The sequence below is a fragment of the Colletotrichum abscissum genome, assembly GCF_030869225.1.
Source record: "Colletotrichum abscissum strain IMI 504890 chromosome Unknown Scaffold_36.1, whole genome shotgun sequence".
Lineage (NCBI taxonomy): Eukaryota > Fungi > Ascomycota > Sordariomycetes > Glomerellales > Glomerellaceae > Colletotrichum > Colletotrichum abscissum.
In genome coordinates, this window is record NW_026850276.1 from 163,881 (window position 1) to 179,496 (window position 15,616).

At 55.5% G+C, this 15,616-nt stretch overlaps 5 protein-coding genes across 5 annotated transcripts; 2 read left to right on the plus strand and 3 right to left on the minus strand.

Annotated features, from left to right (window-relative positions):
- Positions 1-1,408: 1,408 nt before the first annotated feature.
- On the plus strand, positions 1,409-2,829 carry CABS01_12212 (NADP-specific glutamate dehydrogenase; the record flags this gene model as incomplete). Its single annotated transcript, XM_060545566.1, has 2 exons — positions 1,409-1,454; positions 1,517-2,829. 2 exons carry the CDS (start codon positions 1,409-1,411, stop codon positions 2,827-2,829), a joined length of 1,359 nt encoding a protein of 452 aa, XP_060396739.1.
- Positions 2,830-3,644: 815 nt separating this feature from the next.
- On the minus strand, positions 3,645-4,084 carry CABS01_12213 (uncharacterized protein; the record flags this gene model as incomplete). Its single annotated transcript, XM_060545567.1, has 2 exons — positions 3,645-3,860; positions 4,082-4,084. The coding sequence occupies 2 exons, from the start codon at positions 4,082-4,084 to the stop codon at positions 3,645-3,647; spliced, it is 219 nt and encodes a 72-aa protein (XP_060396740.1).
- Positions 4,085-4,109: 25 nt separating this feature from the next.
- Positions 4,110-4,761, minus strand: CABS01_12214 (uncharacterized protein; the record flags this gene model as incomplete). The annotated part of the gene is made up of 3 exons (XM_060545568.1): positions 4,110-4,254; positions 4,355-4,596; positions 4,711-4,761. The coding sequence occupies 3 exons, from the start codon at positions 4,759-4,761 to the stop codon at positions 4,110-4,112; spliced, it is 438 nt and encodes a 145-aa protein (XP_060396741.1).
- A 3,016-nt stretch (positions 4,762-7,777) lies between these two features.
- CABS01_12215 (glucose-methanol-choline oxidoreductase) lies at positions 7,778-12,127 on the plus strand (the record flags this gene model as incomplete). Its single annotated transcript, XM_060545569.1, has 5 exons — positions 7,778-8,456; positions 8,509-8,625; positions 8,693-9,251; positions 9,309-9,836; positions 9,886-12,127. 5 exons carry the CDS (start codon positions 7,778-7,780, stop codon positions 12,125-12,127), a joined length of 4,125 nt encoding a protein of 1,374 aa, XP_060396742.1.
- A 585-nt stretch (positions 12,128-12,712) lies between these two features.
- Positions 12,713-15,240, minus strand: CABS01_12216 (uncharacterized protein; the record flags this gene model as incomplete). The annotated part of the gene is made up of 2 exons (XM_060545570.1): positions 12,713-14,840; positions 14,906-15,240. 2 exons carry the CDS (start codon positions 15,238-15,240, stop codon positions 12,713-12,715), a joined length of 2,463 nt encoding a protein of 820 aa, XP_060396743.1.
- Positions 15,241-15,616: the final 376 nt, after the last annotated feature.

A 15,616-nucleotide genomic window follows, 5' to 3' on the forward strand; every position in this document is an offset into this window, starting at 1 on the left:
GGGTCTATGCAAGACATGACGCCTGCTGCGTCATGGGCCAGATTGTGACAAGCCCCCTTTCCCTTTTCCCAGATAATTCTCTAGTGCCGCCATCAGCGCTGCCGCACCAGCATCGACGATTTGGGGAGAAGTGTACGGACAGGCGAATGGTAGATGGGCTTCTAGCGTCGTAGAGCTAGAAGCCCAGCTTTGAAAACTTGAAGATTTGATCTACCTTGCTGTATCTCGACACCCAGGGCAACCAATAAGAGACGGTTGATAGGACTACAGTTCGGCTCTTGTTCCCAAGTGGCACGCCACGGCATGCAAGGCCATTTCCAATGACAGCAACATCTGACGGGGTCCCTTTCTTGTTCTTCCCCAGTGACAGTGACAGGTCAAGAAAGAAGGGCGAGACACAGAAGAAATCCACGCGTGCATGCGGAAGCATGTGCCAGTGGTGGGGGGTCCGCGGGCATGGGCTGCAATTGTTGGATGACGTCCCCCAGGTTCTGGCCTGTTTGGGACACGCGCGCCGGGCTTGTCGATGGGAGAGGCATTCGCGCATTCCAGGGCATGTCCTCTTCTTCCCTCTCCCGAACAATGGAGCGTCCGGGCCATCCCTGAGACCCCTGTGCCCCTGCAGTTCAGTTGCGGACTCCTGGTTTCCGCCCCAGCAAATGCCTGTTCGGCTCGCCGCCTCCGGGATCGCAACCGCTCGCGCGGCAGCGCAAACCCTCTTGTCTCGTAGTCTCTTTGTGATGGCCGTGAATAATTGTCACTCGGCAGCAAATCAGAGAGCTGCATGAAGGGACCTCGAGAGGCCCCCGCCGGCCACATAGCGTGAAAACCCGGGCCCGGTCCCGGCACTCTCATCCAGCCTAGACTCGCTGAGTCTTTTTTACGTCAACCCGCGTGGGTTTCACCCGAGCCCTTTTTTATTTTCTGTTAGCTATGGCACACGACAAATTGTCGGTCTGGCGCCGAATGAACGCGCTTCAGACGTGAGAGGCGAGGCGAGGCGAGGGAGGAGGAGTCCTATCTCTCTCTCTTTTTCCACCGTCCACGCCCCCCACGGCCGACCCGGACATGTCTTGCTCTCACGCTAGTCCCTGGTCCCCGCCTGCATCTATCTTCACCATGAAGGGGCTCCCGAAGCTTGGAGGAGTAGATGACCGGGGGGAACATGGGGCAGCGACACGCTTCGCCGTTGCCAGCCTGTGAGCTCTTACTCGATTCGATTTGGCTCTCGTTTCGATCGACGGGGTTCCCAGATTTGTATATAATCTTGCGGGCGCACCGCTCTCCCCCATCCTCTCGACTTGGAACTTCATCAGCTTCTCTCTCTGCCAGACGAACTAGGAACTCACCTCTCAGAGACACAACCTTGAAGCACCATACGTATACAACATACCTCTAAACCGTCAAAATGTCTAACCTTCCTACCGAGCCCGAGTTCCAGCAGGCTTACAACGGTATGTTGCCATCTACAACCATTCTTACACAACGAATCCAACAAGACTAACACCATCTATAGAGCTTGTCAGCACCCTCGAGAACTCCTCCCTCTTCACCCAGAACCCCGAGTACAGAACCGCCCTCGAGGTCGTCTCCATCCCCGAGCGCGTCATCCAGTTCCGCGTCGTCTGGGAGGATGACAAGGGCAAGCTCCAGGTCAACCGCGGATACCGCGTCCAGTTCAACTCGGCCCTCGGCCCCTACAAGGGAGGTCTGAGATTCCACCCTACCGTCAACCTGTCGGTCCTCAAGTTCCTCGGATTCGAGCAGATCTTCAAGAATGCCTTGACCGGCCTCAACATGGGTGGTGGTAAGGGTGGTTCCGACTTCGACCCCAAGGGCAAGAGCGACAACGAGATCCGTCGCTTCTGCGTCTCCTTCATGCGCCAGCTCAGCAAGCACATTGGCGCCGACACCGACGTTCCCGCCGGTGATATCGGTGTCTCTGGCCGCGAGATTGGCTGGTTGTTCGGTACCTACCGCCAGGAGCGCAACAAGTTCGAGGGTGTCCTCACCGGAAAGGGCCTCACCTGGGGTGGTAGCTTGATCCGCCCCGAGGCCACTGGATACGGTGTCGTCTACTACGTCGAGCAGATGCTCAAGTACGCCAACAAGGGCTCCTTCGCTGGCAAGCGTGTCGCCATCTCTGGTTCCGGCAATGTCGCTCAGTACGCCGCTCTCAAGTGCATCGAACTCGGTGCCACCGTTGTCTCCCTGTCCGACTCCCAGGGCTGCCTTGTCGCCGAGGGTGACGCTGCCTTCACCCCCGAGCAGATTGAGAACATTGCCGACCTCAAGGTCCAGCGCAAGTCTCTTACCGAATTCGACCACAAGGGCTCCTTCATGTACATCAAGGGTGCTCGTCCCTGGACCCACGTTGGCAAGGTCGACATTGCTCTGCCTTCCGCGACCCAGAACGAGGTCTCCAAGGAGGAGGCTGAGGCTCTCATTGCCGCCGGCTGCATTGCCATCGCCGAGGGCTCCAACATGGGCTGCACCCAGGAGGCCATCGACGTCTTCGAGGCTCAGCGCAAGGAGAAGGGTGGCGAGGCCATCTGGTACGCTCCCGGCAAGGCTGCCAACTGCGGTGGTGTCGCCGTCTCTGGCCTCGAGATGGCCCAGAACAGCCAGCGCCTGAGCTGGACCCGCGAGGAGGTCGACCAGAAGCTCAAGGACATCATGACCGCTGCCTTCTTCAACGGCCTCAACACCGCCAAGGAGTACGTCAAGGGCGGTGAGACCGAGCTTCCCAGCTTGGTCGCTGGTAGCAACATTGCCGGTTTCGTCAAGGTTGCCCGTGCCATGCACGACCAGGGAGACTGGTGGAACTAAGCGTTCTCGACCGGCAATTCGGAAGAGGAATACGAAAAGTTGATGCGAGTGGCGGCACCCACGTCTAAGGACGATGGGCAGACGTAGTGATGACCTTGAAATTCGGTGTAACGTCTATTTGTATTTCGGAGCTGGCGTTGGCGGCAGGGATACCTGAGTTAAATCAATACCAATTACTTTTTTTGATAAGCAAATTACTTACTGCTTTTGAGTGATGACTGGTCGCCAGTGAAGTGTGATCAAAGATCCCAACAGGCTGGAGTACTTTGACAGCCATCTTTCCAAGTGCCGACTGAAGGATTCGAATAAGCCGAATCCTTCAGAGAGCGCCACCTTGCCTAGAAGGGCGCGAGTCTGAATGGGTGTGAAGAGAAGGTGCTGACAAGAGAATATACTGAGACCAGTGCTGACACTCTAAAGCCACTTTCAATTGCGGCAAGAAGCCGGCTCGTCGGCCGTTGACATCTCTGACATCTGATAGAAGCCAGTAAAGTCGCTCTACTCACTCAAAGATGATCATCATGTATTAGCGATATGAATCAACTCTGATAGGTCGACATTGGATACCAGGCACGTCTGAGGGTCTCTCGGGCAACCACGCAGCGGCTATTTCCGCCGTCTGCCGTAGGCACCGATGCTCGATTACCAGCTTGAAGGGTTGAACACAGTGCTCAACGAGAGAATGACGGCCCGAATTGCGTTCTGCCTGCCGATAGATCGATACTTTGAGCGGCAAGACAACGTTGCTGGCTTTGAAGAATCTGCCCATCTGAATGTAGCAGTGCGACAACGGATAAATGAACACCGGCTGTGGCTCAAGACTCCTTTTGTTCAGGGTTATACATGACATAGAATGCCTCCGCAGACCCTGGCTGGTCTGGGTGACACTGACAAGACGAGAAATGGGCTGCGTGCGCCAGACCCGCATCGCCGAGCTGACGTTGGCCAAACAGGTTTCTAGAAGCAGCAACAGTTATCGTCGATGCCCATTGTGTTTCCTCAAGGTACCTCAGATAGGGATAGTGTGACTGCTGGAAAGAGAAGTTTCCGGGGATTTCACCTGTTGTGAAACGATTCAACGATAATGCTGATTCGACCACAAGCAAGATCCCGCGCAGCACAGCATGTTGGCGATGTTTTATTTAACGTCATTTTATAAATATCGCGTGTTTCCAGTGGTGGATTTGTTGAAGAAGGCGTTCCTAACGGACGTAAGAACATTTATCTCTGGACGAGGTACATCGTAACGTACCATTTCCAGTGCCTCTCGCGTCTTGCAACTATGATGCGTACGACAGCTGTAGGAACTGAGCGGAACAGATTGGAGGGTGTTGGTCACTTAGCTGTGCTGGATAAGCGTCGCTCTGGCACTCGTTTCTGTCGATCGGGCCTTGCATCATGCCATCGAGTTGCGGCGGCGCACAACTGGGCGAGTGACGAGGCCACCAACGTCGTTGTAAGTCGTTACGACGCATTGGCCAGACGCTGATGGGTTGACCCCTGCAGCAGCGGCGGTCTGATGTACCTACCTAGTAAGTCTGCAATCGCGTGGGCAGTGAACTCAGCCCTACCCAAGAGTTGAAAGGCTGACTCGTGGATTGCCAGATGGTATTGGACAATGACGGGAGACTCGGCCCTGGCATATGTTTCATCGCACGATTGCTGACCGTTGATGTCTTGTCGATCTACCAATGACGAGGCAGACGAGGCACGCAGCAAAACGGAGCTGGAGATGACCGAGACGAATGATGTAACTTGACCGCAAAGCTGGATGTAAGATGAAAGAGGCACAGTTCAGCCTGACGGTTGCCTTGGGGTCTCGGGAGCGATCTGACTGGAAAGATTGGTCTGTCGTGATGTATTCCGTATATCTGACGAGACTCGGAAGGCACCGATGGGCTCTGAGTGGGGCCCGCCGAGTCGGGATGGCATTAGCGGGGCAGTAGCGGATGGCGCAGCGACCACCCTCCCGCAGGGGCCGGACCAGGATCCACTGCGGGCCCTTGCCGCAGGCCCGCGTTGTTGGTGCGAGCTTACGGGCTACCAAATTACGTAGTCAGTTACCGCGGACTATGTGTGACATTGATCATGGATTAGAACACAGTCAGACGAGATATGTGGGCAGAGATTGTGGTATCAGGAGCCTCGGACTTCGTCACCCACTCAATACTCCGTACAGAGGCCGCGATTCCGGTCAGTGTAATTTGATGTTGGAACCAGGTTCACCACCCTTCTCCCTGTCACCTGGAATCGCATGCCAATTCCATGCGGCCTGTCAGTGGCCGGCGCATGTCAAGCATCAATCATTGTTTTACGTCCTCAATCACATGAATGAAGTAGACGAGCTTTCCTACTGACTACATAGCCGACCCGAGAAAAAGTTGCATATAGTCAATGTCAGTCTTGCCTATTCTCATGCTTCGCCTCATAAAATGCTTCTCAGCGGCGCATGTGCTTCTACATCGTAATCGCCTATTATGGTAGTCTGGTTCGACAAACATTTGCAGAAGCTACAGAAGAAGACGGAAGGGACAATACCTCATGTTATCAAGGCCAAGGCTTGGTAGCATGAAATCCTTGCCCTATCGTGAATAATGTCCAGCCGAGGCCCCCGCCCCAGTCATGTCGAAGTCACCTTGCACCAACACATCGGGGTAGGGATACGGCTTAGTCTCGTAAGGTGATCCTGTCGCACAAGACTCTGGCAGGTCTCTGTTTCAATGGCTATCTCATTCTTTCGGACTGAGACCAGGCTAGTCAAGTCCACCACTCGATTGTCTCAGCTTTCATGTGGGGGGACGGGCAGCTCGGGAGCCGATTTTGCTTCAATCCAGACTTGCACTGGCTTAATTGAGAACATCTGGATTGCCTGAGTCTATTGTCGTCTATCAAACTTCCCCAATTCTATCATGTCTTGAAGAGGAATTGAGCCGCAAAGCGTGCAACATCAACGGTTGCGGTTGTCTTGTTTGAAAAGGGCCTGAAGAATTCTGTGACCGGGGTTTCGATGTCGATTGTGGCTGCCTGGGGTCAGTCAAGGGTAAGGTCCAATTCATGGTGGCATTTTCCTGTTGCTGAATTCATCCTCAACCCCAGGATGCTTTAGGCAATCACTGATTGTTCGGGAAGGGTGGTCTGGAAAAAAGATACTTGACGCACGTGCCAAGCGGAAGTTCCTCTCGGCTGAGCCCTGGAGTGGCTGTCAGTTGAAGATAAGCGGGGCAAGGGTGCAAGAGGACGGGACTCACTCAGGTCGAAGTCCAAACGGGCAACCACTCCGTCGGGTGGAGAAATCTACGGCACGGTACGTATTCCTTCTTCCTTCCCACTGGGAACGGCCGCCTGGCTAAAGCCGAAGGGGAGACAACTTTCGACCAGTTTCATTGGCCCGTTTGCGCACACGCAAAGAGCGACCCAAGAGACATGTCTTTACCGGCCATTCAGGATCCATCTTTCCGCTAGTCTGGGCCTGGAAAAAAGGTACCTAGTGAAGTCGTCTTTTTTAGAGTGCGTACGTATATGTATCTTTTCTTCACTTTTTCCTCCTGTCCACCGAGGTAAGGTAGGTTCTCGTAGCACTCAGCTCGCCCAATCCAACCCCATCAACGGCACCAATGGCACCACCCAATACAATGTACATCATGAGGCAGCTTCTTTCTTTTCTGGTCATGACAGACTCGGTCCGGCCAATAGACTCATGCCGTCTCGCATCTTCTGCAATAGTTGCTGCACACTAAGAAGTGATTGTCACAGCCCAACTCTCCATCAGCCCTCCTCCTTTGCACAGTACAATCCTACTTAGATTACTATCCACACGACGCTACTCTTATTTTCGGCAACGCCTTCTGTACATCTGCAGCTCTGCATTCTATTGCGCCGGCGCAACCGCCCACTCACACCTCGAGAAACAGGGCGCTGAACCTCAGTCTCACCCTCACTCCATCCCCCGTCTTCTTGTCCCCGGCTTCAGGGCCTCAGCTCGTGCCGAGACTGCGGTCTTCTCTGTTGCTTTCCCTCATTGTCTGCCTTTTTGCCTACCCATAGCCCAATAAACCCGGGCCCGGATTTCAGTCTCAGGCCCCGGCTTTCCAGCCAGCCTCACTAGACCGGTTCGCTCCAACTTTAGTGCAAGAATGAATGAATTCGGATTCGTGCTCTAGGCCCGAGACACAAGATAGCAGAGCTATCAAACTATGTTGGCCCTGGCTTGCCTCAATCTGCTAATTTAGACCCCAGATTGTAGTTACCGTAGTTCACATGCTGCCAATGCATTCTCTAAGCTGTGCGTGTTGGTTTGGCTTCAGCTCGAGATCAACAGTCACCTCTTCTTCTCGCGCAGTATGCCCATCACACTTGCAATCGATGACGGATCCGGCACTGGTCCTTGCCGGCTCGACGAGCTCGTTCGTTCGTAGCGCACCCAAGGCACCTAGTGACTTAGTATCCCCATGTGCGTGTCGGCAAGGATGTTCCCAGGACCCCGGTCATCCATGGTGGTGTTCCCTCCTGGTCTGACTAGGGTGGGTTCTCTGTTTAGGTATCTACATAGACTAGTGTGGGATTTCTTACTAGGAATAGTTCGCAGCGGCGCATCTCCCTCTGCTTGGCCCGCCGTGGATCCCCCAATGAAGCATTCTTACATCTTCTCTGTAAAGCCCATTTCTCTTTTCCGCCCTTCATTCTGCGCTCATCATCCGCATTCATCTTCTCAGCCTTGAAGCGTGTATCTACTTTTCTGTTCTGTTGCTATATAGAGTCTGGCGGAACCCCTCTCATCCTCAGCTCATAACCACTCACCAACCATATTAACCCAGTATCTTGGCAGCATTTCCTAATCAGCAGAGCCTTTCTCAGGAGTCTCACACTCGCTCGTCAACTTTGCTTTTGAGTATTATATACCCTGGCCTTATCCGCGCTTGGATATTCCAGCCCTAGAGGCGCCAAACACATGGCTCCAATGGCTACTACAGAGGGCCTCAAGAACGGCACCGAATCCGGTCCCAGCCATATTAATGTGTCCAAAGCCAATGGATACCACTTGGACAGCAACGGCACCAATGGTCACAACGGTCACAACGGCTCGACACCCAGATATGCCGGCTTCTCGCCTGCTTCAACAGACTCACGCCCGCAGACAGCGTCCTCAAAATCTTATCAAGAGGAGCCCCCCTCCAATGGTATCAGATACAGCAAATCTCACAGGATCCCGACCTTCGGAATTCACGAAGAAGACAACGCCCCTAGATCAAGGAGCTACGCCAACATCCGCACATATGCCGACGATGCCCGAAGGCAATATCCTCGCATATCAAAGCCGGTTGAGCTGATGCGCAGCAGCTATGATGTCGTTGTCATTGGTTCAGGGTACGGTGGTGCTGTCGCCGCATCCCGCCTGGCCCGTTGCCAAGATGCCAACGGCAAGCGTCAGTCTGTATGCGTACTGGAGCGAGGAAAAGAGAAGTGGCCTGGTGAATATCCTACTGGCGTTCTCGATGCCTTTGACGAGCTTCACGTTTCCGGCGAGTTTGCCCCTGGTTGGCTCCCTAGCACAACTGTGGAAAAGGGTGACCCGACTGGCATGTACCACTTGATCTTCGGGAAGGGGCTGAACGCCGTCGTTGGCAATGGTAACTACATGCTTTCCTGTTATGTTGAAAATCATCTGCTGACTGATGACAGGCCTGGGTGGCACGAGTTTGATGAACGCCAACGTCTTTCTAGAAGCCAACGAGGCCACCTTGTCTATGCCTATCTGGCCCAAGTCCATCAGGGAGAACCCCAAATGTCTAGAGAAGTGTAAGCCATTCGCCCCATAGGATTTTGTACGAATCTTTGGAGACATTACTGACACGTAGTCACTCAGTTTACCAAAGAGCTCGGGATGTTCTTGAGCCCACTCAATACCCAGATGACTGGCCCGAACTTCCCAAAGTCAATCTCTTCAAGAAGCAGGCTGCCGCTCTTGGCATGTCCGACAAGTTCAAAATGGTCCCTCAGACAACTAGATTCCGCAATGGTCCCAACAGTACTGGTGTGGAGATGTCTCCATCAGCCTTGACCGGCCAGGACTGCACTGGTGTCAATGATGGCTCCAAATCGACTACATTGGTGACTTACCTGGCTGATGCCTGGAACTGGGGCGCAGAAATGTTCTGCGAGAGCGAGGTTCGTTTCATCAAGAAGGCCGACCCGCGCATTGGAGGGTACCTCATTTTCTTCGCCTGGCATGGCCGGAACCGAGGTCACTTCAAGGCCAATCTCCACGGAGACTTGATGTGGGTGCATGCGAAGGAGTGCGTGTTCCTCGGTGCCGGTGCTATTGGTAGCACTGAGATCCTTCTCCGTAGCAAGGAGATGGGACTGCCCCTGAGTCCCCGCGTCGGCGAAAACATGAGCGGCAATGGCGATATGCTAGCCTTTGGGTAAGTTTGGATCTTTCTATTCTACTCCGAGACGTACGCGGCTGACCGCGATCTTAGATATAACATGGACGAGGAGGCGAACGCGATTGGGAAGCCCTTCCCCAACCCGTATAACCCTATCGGACCTACCATCAACTCCGTTATTGATGACCGCGAAGGGCACGAGAACCCTCTTGATGGATATGTCATCCAAGAAGGAGCTATCCCTCGTTCTTTGACACCGTTCCTTCAGACATTATTGGAGATGATGCCTGGCAGCATTGAAGCCACTGGAGAACCGTTCCAGGAGAAGGTCCGGTCTGCCTTTGCTCGGTACTCGAGCCATCTATTCGGCGCGTATCGCCAGGGTGGATCAATGGATAACACTCAGGTCTACCTGGTTATGTCCCATGACAGCAGTCAGGCTATGCTTACACTCAAGGATGACAAGCCAGTCCTTGAGTTCCTCGGAGTTGGTCGTAGCGATCACGTCCGCAAACTCAATGATCTGCTAGCAAAGGCTACGCAGGCCATGGGCGGAACCTTTGTCAAGAACCCTTTCGATGCCTTGATGGGAGGTCAGCAAGTGACCGTTCATCCTATCGGGTAAGTTTGAAATTCGTCCATTTGTGAACTGTTCTAACATGACTCACAGTGGAGCTTGCATGGCCCGCGATGATACTGGCGCCACCGGTGTCACCAACGATGTTGGCGAGGTATTCGCCGGAGACGACGACGAGACACACCCTGGGTTTATCATCACTGATGCCTCCGTCATTCCCGGTGCCATTGGTGTCAACCCCTTTGCTACTATTACAGCCCTGGCCGAGCGGTCCGTCGACGCTCACATCCACAGGAGAAACCTCAAGATTCACCCCAACGAGAACGGCATCTTGGACCTATTCGGGGAGCCTCACTTTGCCCCCAAAGAATCCCATGATACGGCAGAGACTGAAGTCGAGATCAAGAGAATTGATGAAGCAAGCTCACTCATTCGCCATGCCGACCAGTCCAAGGCTGGAGGATTCGGCTTCACCGAAGTCATGTCTGGTTTCGTTCATCGCGACGATGGGCTCGTGACTGACAAGCGGGCCACCTATGAGTTGGCCTACCGAGCAGCCAAGAGCCTTTGTGAGAGCGCCAGATTCTTCCTCAGTGTGCAGGCCTTCAACACGAAGTCCATGATCAAGGAGCCCGACCACTCTGCCATGCTGACGGGTACCTTTGTCTGCCCCTCTCTTCGCGGTTCTCCTTTTATGGTCCAGAGAGGTGACTTCAATCTCTTCATTCTTGACCAGAAGGCACCGGGAACTCGGAACATGACGTACGATTTTGACCTCCGGGGCATCCACGGCGAGAAGTACCATTTCCATGGATACAAGGTCGTCGATTCCTCCGTCGCCCTGGCCCCCTGGCAGTTCTGGAAGGCCACGAGCACCCTCTATGTCACCATCACCGAGCACAGTCGCGACCTGGAGGCCGTCCACGACTGTGACGAGCCGTGGCGCCGCGGAAAGGTCGTTGCCAAGGGCATCATGCACATCCAGTTCGCCGACTTTGTCTCTCAGATCATGACCATGACCCCCACGGGAAGCAGTCTCATAAAGAAGGCCTACAGCGCGGCGAGCTTCCTCACCTACTTTACTCGCAAGTCGCTCTCCCTTTTCCTGGCGCCCTTCACTCCTCTCCAATACCCCAGCGTCACCTACAACGGTTACGTCAACGATACTCCTCCCAAGGCATCCTTCGTCATCGTCGCACGGGACGGCGTCAAGACGCGCATGCACATGTGGGAGCCGACCAACCCGAGCATTGAGACCAAGAACCTCTTCATGATCCCGGGTGCCGCAGTCGATCACCAGATCTACGCCCTGCCCACGATCAAGTACAATGCGGTCAACTACTTCACCCGCGCCGGCTACCGCGTCTTCATCGCCGTCCACCGCATCGGCCAACTCATGGTCGCCCAGAACAACTGGACGACCTACGATGCCCGCCTGGACCTGCGGGCCTGCATCGAGTACATTCGCGAAAAGTACGCCGACGGCAACTCCCAGGAGAACAAGGTGTACTGCATCGCCCACTGCATGGGCAGCGTCGCCTTCTCCACCGGTCTCCTGGACGGCACCATCCCCTCCAACTGGGTCCACGGCATCACCTGCAGCCAGGTCTTCATGAACCCGATCTGGGCGACCCTCAACATGGCAAAGGTCAAGGTCGGCCCCATCCCCATGGACAAGCTCTACAAAATGGTCCTCGGCAACTGGTTCTCCTGCAGCACGGCCAAGGACGACAGCCTCCTCCAGCGCGCCCTCAACGAGGCCCTCAGACTCTACCCCGAAGAGCGCAAGGAGATCTGTAACAACGCCAGCTGCCACCGCTGCACCCTCGTTTTCGGCCGCTGCTGGAACCACAACAACCTCAACGAGGCGACGCACCGCCAAATCGACCGATTCTTCGGCGGCGTCAACATGACGCAGCTCCAGCTCCTCATGAAGCAAGGCTCCGAGGGCCACGTCATGACAAACGGCCCGCTCTTCCGCCCGCTCACGACGCCCGACAACATTCGTCGCCTCCGCGGCGTCCCCGTCATGCTCTTCGTCGGCCGGGACAACGCCGTGCTCACCCCCGAGGCGACGGAGCGCACGTACGAGATCCTCTGCGACACTTTTGGCTCGCATGGCGGAGACGGCCCGAACGGCGGACTCCAGTACCGCCGTCGCGTCGTCCCTGGGTACGGACACCTCGACTGCTGGATGGGACGTAACGCGTGGAAGGACGTGTACCCGTTTGTCAGGGAGGAGGTCGATCGCGTTGTCCGCGGCGAAGAGTACCACTTTGTCGACCCTGATGATAAGTTCTCTCGCATGGTGGACAGCGGTGAGCTGCTCTACTAAGAGTGAAGAGTTTCATCATTGTAGCATCATCACGTTGTTATTCGCGGTCGTGTATTTCTGGGGGTTCGGGATTTATCTCTCATCAGAGAGTCGGAAAATTGTGTCGATACCCCAACATTCCTTCTTCAAAATGTAATGAGAGCGTGGGAATAATCTTCTTGGAGAATTCAAAGCGTCGGGAAGCAAATTGGATTTAGACAGGGAAAAAATAAGGGGGAAATTTTACACTCACTGTGGTGGATAGGAGTTTGGGTTGGATCATGTCATTTTCTTCAGAAAGAAGCAGCAGTGCAGGCTCGCATCTGCATCATTCATTCCACAAGAGGTACTACAAGGTTACCAAAGGTAGATGCCAAATAATCAAACCTATCGGCATCAGAAAAACAGAAGCCACAGATACTTGTACAGAAACGCCAGTGACCTTTGCCGATTTCCCAGTTTCATACACACATTAAGTCCATCCGTCCGTTAGTCTTGACCCGCACATCATCAAGTCCAACATGATACAGACAGGAGGGGGTTCTGCCTCCCTCGCGAGACAAAACCAAAGCAAAACGTACTTGTACAGAGAGCATGCCTTCTCTCTCATGAACCCCCATCTCGCGACATCTCGCGCAGGGACGTGACGTAGTTTGCTTCCAGCGCATCCCAGTCAACCACTCCGGCCTCCCTCTCAACCATCTGCGGCGGCGCCCACGCTTCATCAAAGACCAACCGGACATCGTCGCGGTAAATGAAGCTCTGACGGTGCCATTCATCTTCACTAGACGCCTCGATCCTGCCTAACGCCACGTCGAGCTGCTCCACGACCGCGCCCGACCCGTCGTCTTCCCACGCGATCCAGGCCATCGTCTTGCCGCCCTCAACGTCAATCTTGAGCGAGGCAGAACCCCACTCGAACGTCCCGCTGGTGAACCCCGGGGCGGTAATCTCAACGATCTGACCTCTCCGCCGCTTCTGCTGGTTCGTTGCCGCGGAGGATGTCGACGTGACAACACGGGTAAGCTTGACTTCAAAGACGCCCTGGGCTGTCGCGAACCCTCCTCTCGCGAAGCTGAGCCACTTTGTAAGGTGCGGGCGGACGGTCCACTCTGCACCGGCAGGGGCAAGGAGCTGGATCCCCAGGATCTCCGAGGTAAGGGCGCTCGTGGGACCTGAGGACCAGCCGTGACAGTGGGAGTTGCGGGCTGCGGACCGGTAGGCCGGGTACTGTAGGCCGCCGTCGACCATGAAGCCCTCAACCAGCGTGCTGTTCGTGAAGCCCGGCCCGTCGAGGAGGTAGGACCACTCGAGGAGCATCAGCTCGACGGCGGAGTCGTGCTCGTCAGCCGCAGCGTGGGCGAGGAGCTCAAAGGAGGAGACAAAGGGCGAGATGACGTTGGGGAATTCAACCGCGGGAGCGCCGTACTTGCCCCAGCGGGATCGAAGTCTCTCGGAGACGACCGCACGTCGGGAGCGCGGCGTGGCACCGGAGATGAGGGCCCAGCTGTTGCCGTCTTGGGGGTCGGTGTGCTCGGGGCCGCGACAGCTGCGCCGGCCGATATTGTCCGAGTACAGACCGGTGTCTCCGCAGTAGAGTTGCTGAATGCCGGCGTTGAGAGCGCGGCGCACGCCCGACCAAACCCCTCGCGGACGTGCCGCAGGGCTGTCGTCGTGGAGCCACCCTGCTAGCTTGATGCTCTTTTCCAAAACGGCGCTCAGGATCGCGCTGGCTTCGAGGTTGTGGCCTGTCATCCCTGGGCGCAGCCAGTCTGCGGCGCTGGTGACGTGGAGGAGGCCGGTGTGGTCCACCTTGTCGATGCTGACGTTGAGAGCCTTGACATAGGCCGGCCATCGTTCTGCCAGCCAATCTAAGTCTCCAGAGTACTTGACGTAGTTGTAGGCGCCCAGCAGAGTGTGCAAGTGATATGTATCACTGAACTCGCCGTGGAGGCCCAACGGCGGGCCGGCCCATGGCAATGATCCATCCGCGTACTGATGATCGAAAAGTACGTTGAGGGCATTGCGGACAGCTACCATGTCATATGTGCTGACGGCGATACCAGGTACCGCAATAAACATGTCGCCGGGCCAAACGACGCGATCACGCTTTGCGCCATCGGTCGTGACAGCCGTGCCGTTTGCGATAGTGAAGTTGGAGTACCAAGAACCCGTCGGCGACTCGTTATGGTCCCAGTCGCGGTTGTAGTCGATGATGGCCGAGCCTTCTCGAGGGTCGATTGTCGAGAGCTGGAGAGTGTATGCGCCGGCGTACCAGATGCGATTGAGCATGTCGCTCGAGCTGTGGAAGTAGCCCGAATACGCACGACCGTTGGACTGCGAGGGAAAGGCGGTGCAGTTTACCCAGAGGCCCTTAAGCGTAACCCAAGGCTTCTTGTACGGGTCTCTGTCGGCAGCTCCTTCGAGTGGTACTTGTTTCTCGTCCTCTTCTAATACTGCCTGACCTTGAGGCCGGGGTACCTCCACGAAGCGATCGTCTGTCAGAACAGGGTATTCCGGCATCGTCAACGTGAGGTACTTGAAGCCGCCGCGAATAAAGTCCTTGCCAACGCAGACTGTGCCGGTCCTGTCGTCAAATTCAAAGTGTAATGGCAGGTCTCGGTCTAACTTCTCGGTCGTGGTGTCCGGCTGCGGTCCGGCATATAATGAGGACTCGGAGTACGCTAGGGAGATCTCGGGGTCGTTTCCGGTGGACGATACATCGAAGCATACACTGTCAAGCAGCCATGATTAGCCAGGGACGACGCGCTCTAAAGGGCAGCGGGCACATAATCGTACCGTCCAGCAATGTTCTCCTCAAACTCCAGCGTCAACATCCCGCCAGGCCCAATAGTGATGCCGTGGTGGAACGTACGTCCCGCTTCGACGCCGACCTCCACGGCCTCCAGACCCGACGTCGTGATGTTCCCTTCCACGTCCCATATGCGATGCGGAACGATATAGGTCTTGTCTGCTGGTGCTTTTATATATCTTTCCCAAGGTCCCCTAAAGACCGGCGTGTCAGGGAGACTATTCGGATCGATGAACGGAGGCTGCAGTGCCGCCAGAATCATGCGCGGCGCCATCATCGAGACAAGGGATGCCCATTTCGCGGGCGGTGTTGTGGACTTCATCTTTCCGGCTCAGTTGGGGCACGATAGGCGTTACAATAGACAGCGGGAAAACGAAGTCGACAAAGTTCAAGAGTATAGCCAACAAGTCGAAGCCATGCGGAACGCAACGTCTCGGGGGGTAACTTGCAACACCGGCGTTATTGTGCAGACGTAGAAAGTCCGGAGGCTGCAAGGGTTTTTGGGAGCAAAAAGCCGGACGCCCTGTTGAGAGGGAGAGGAATTGACGCACGCACGAGCTTTGGGTTGTTGCTTTGTTGCGAACAGAGTCCGTTGCAGATTTTGGGGGCCACCACGGGGTCGTTGCACCTGCCCTGCGTGCGTGCCGAGCTAGCTACCTACCCCGCGTCCCACCCCCGGCCCCGCAGCCCCCGGCCGC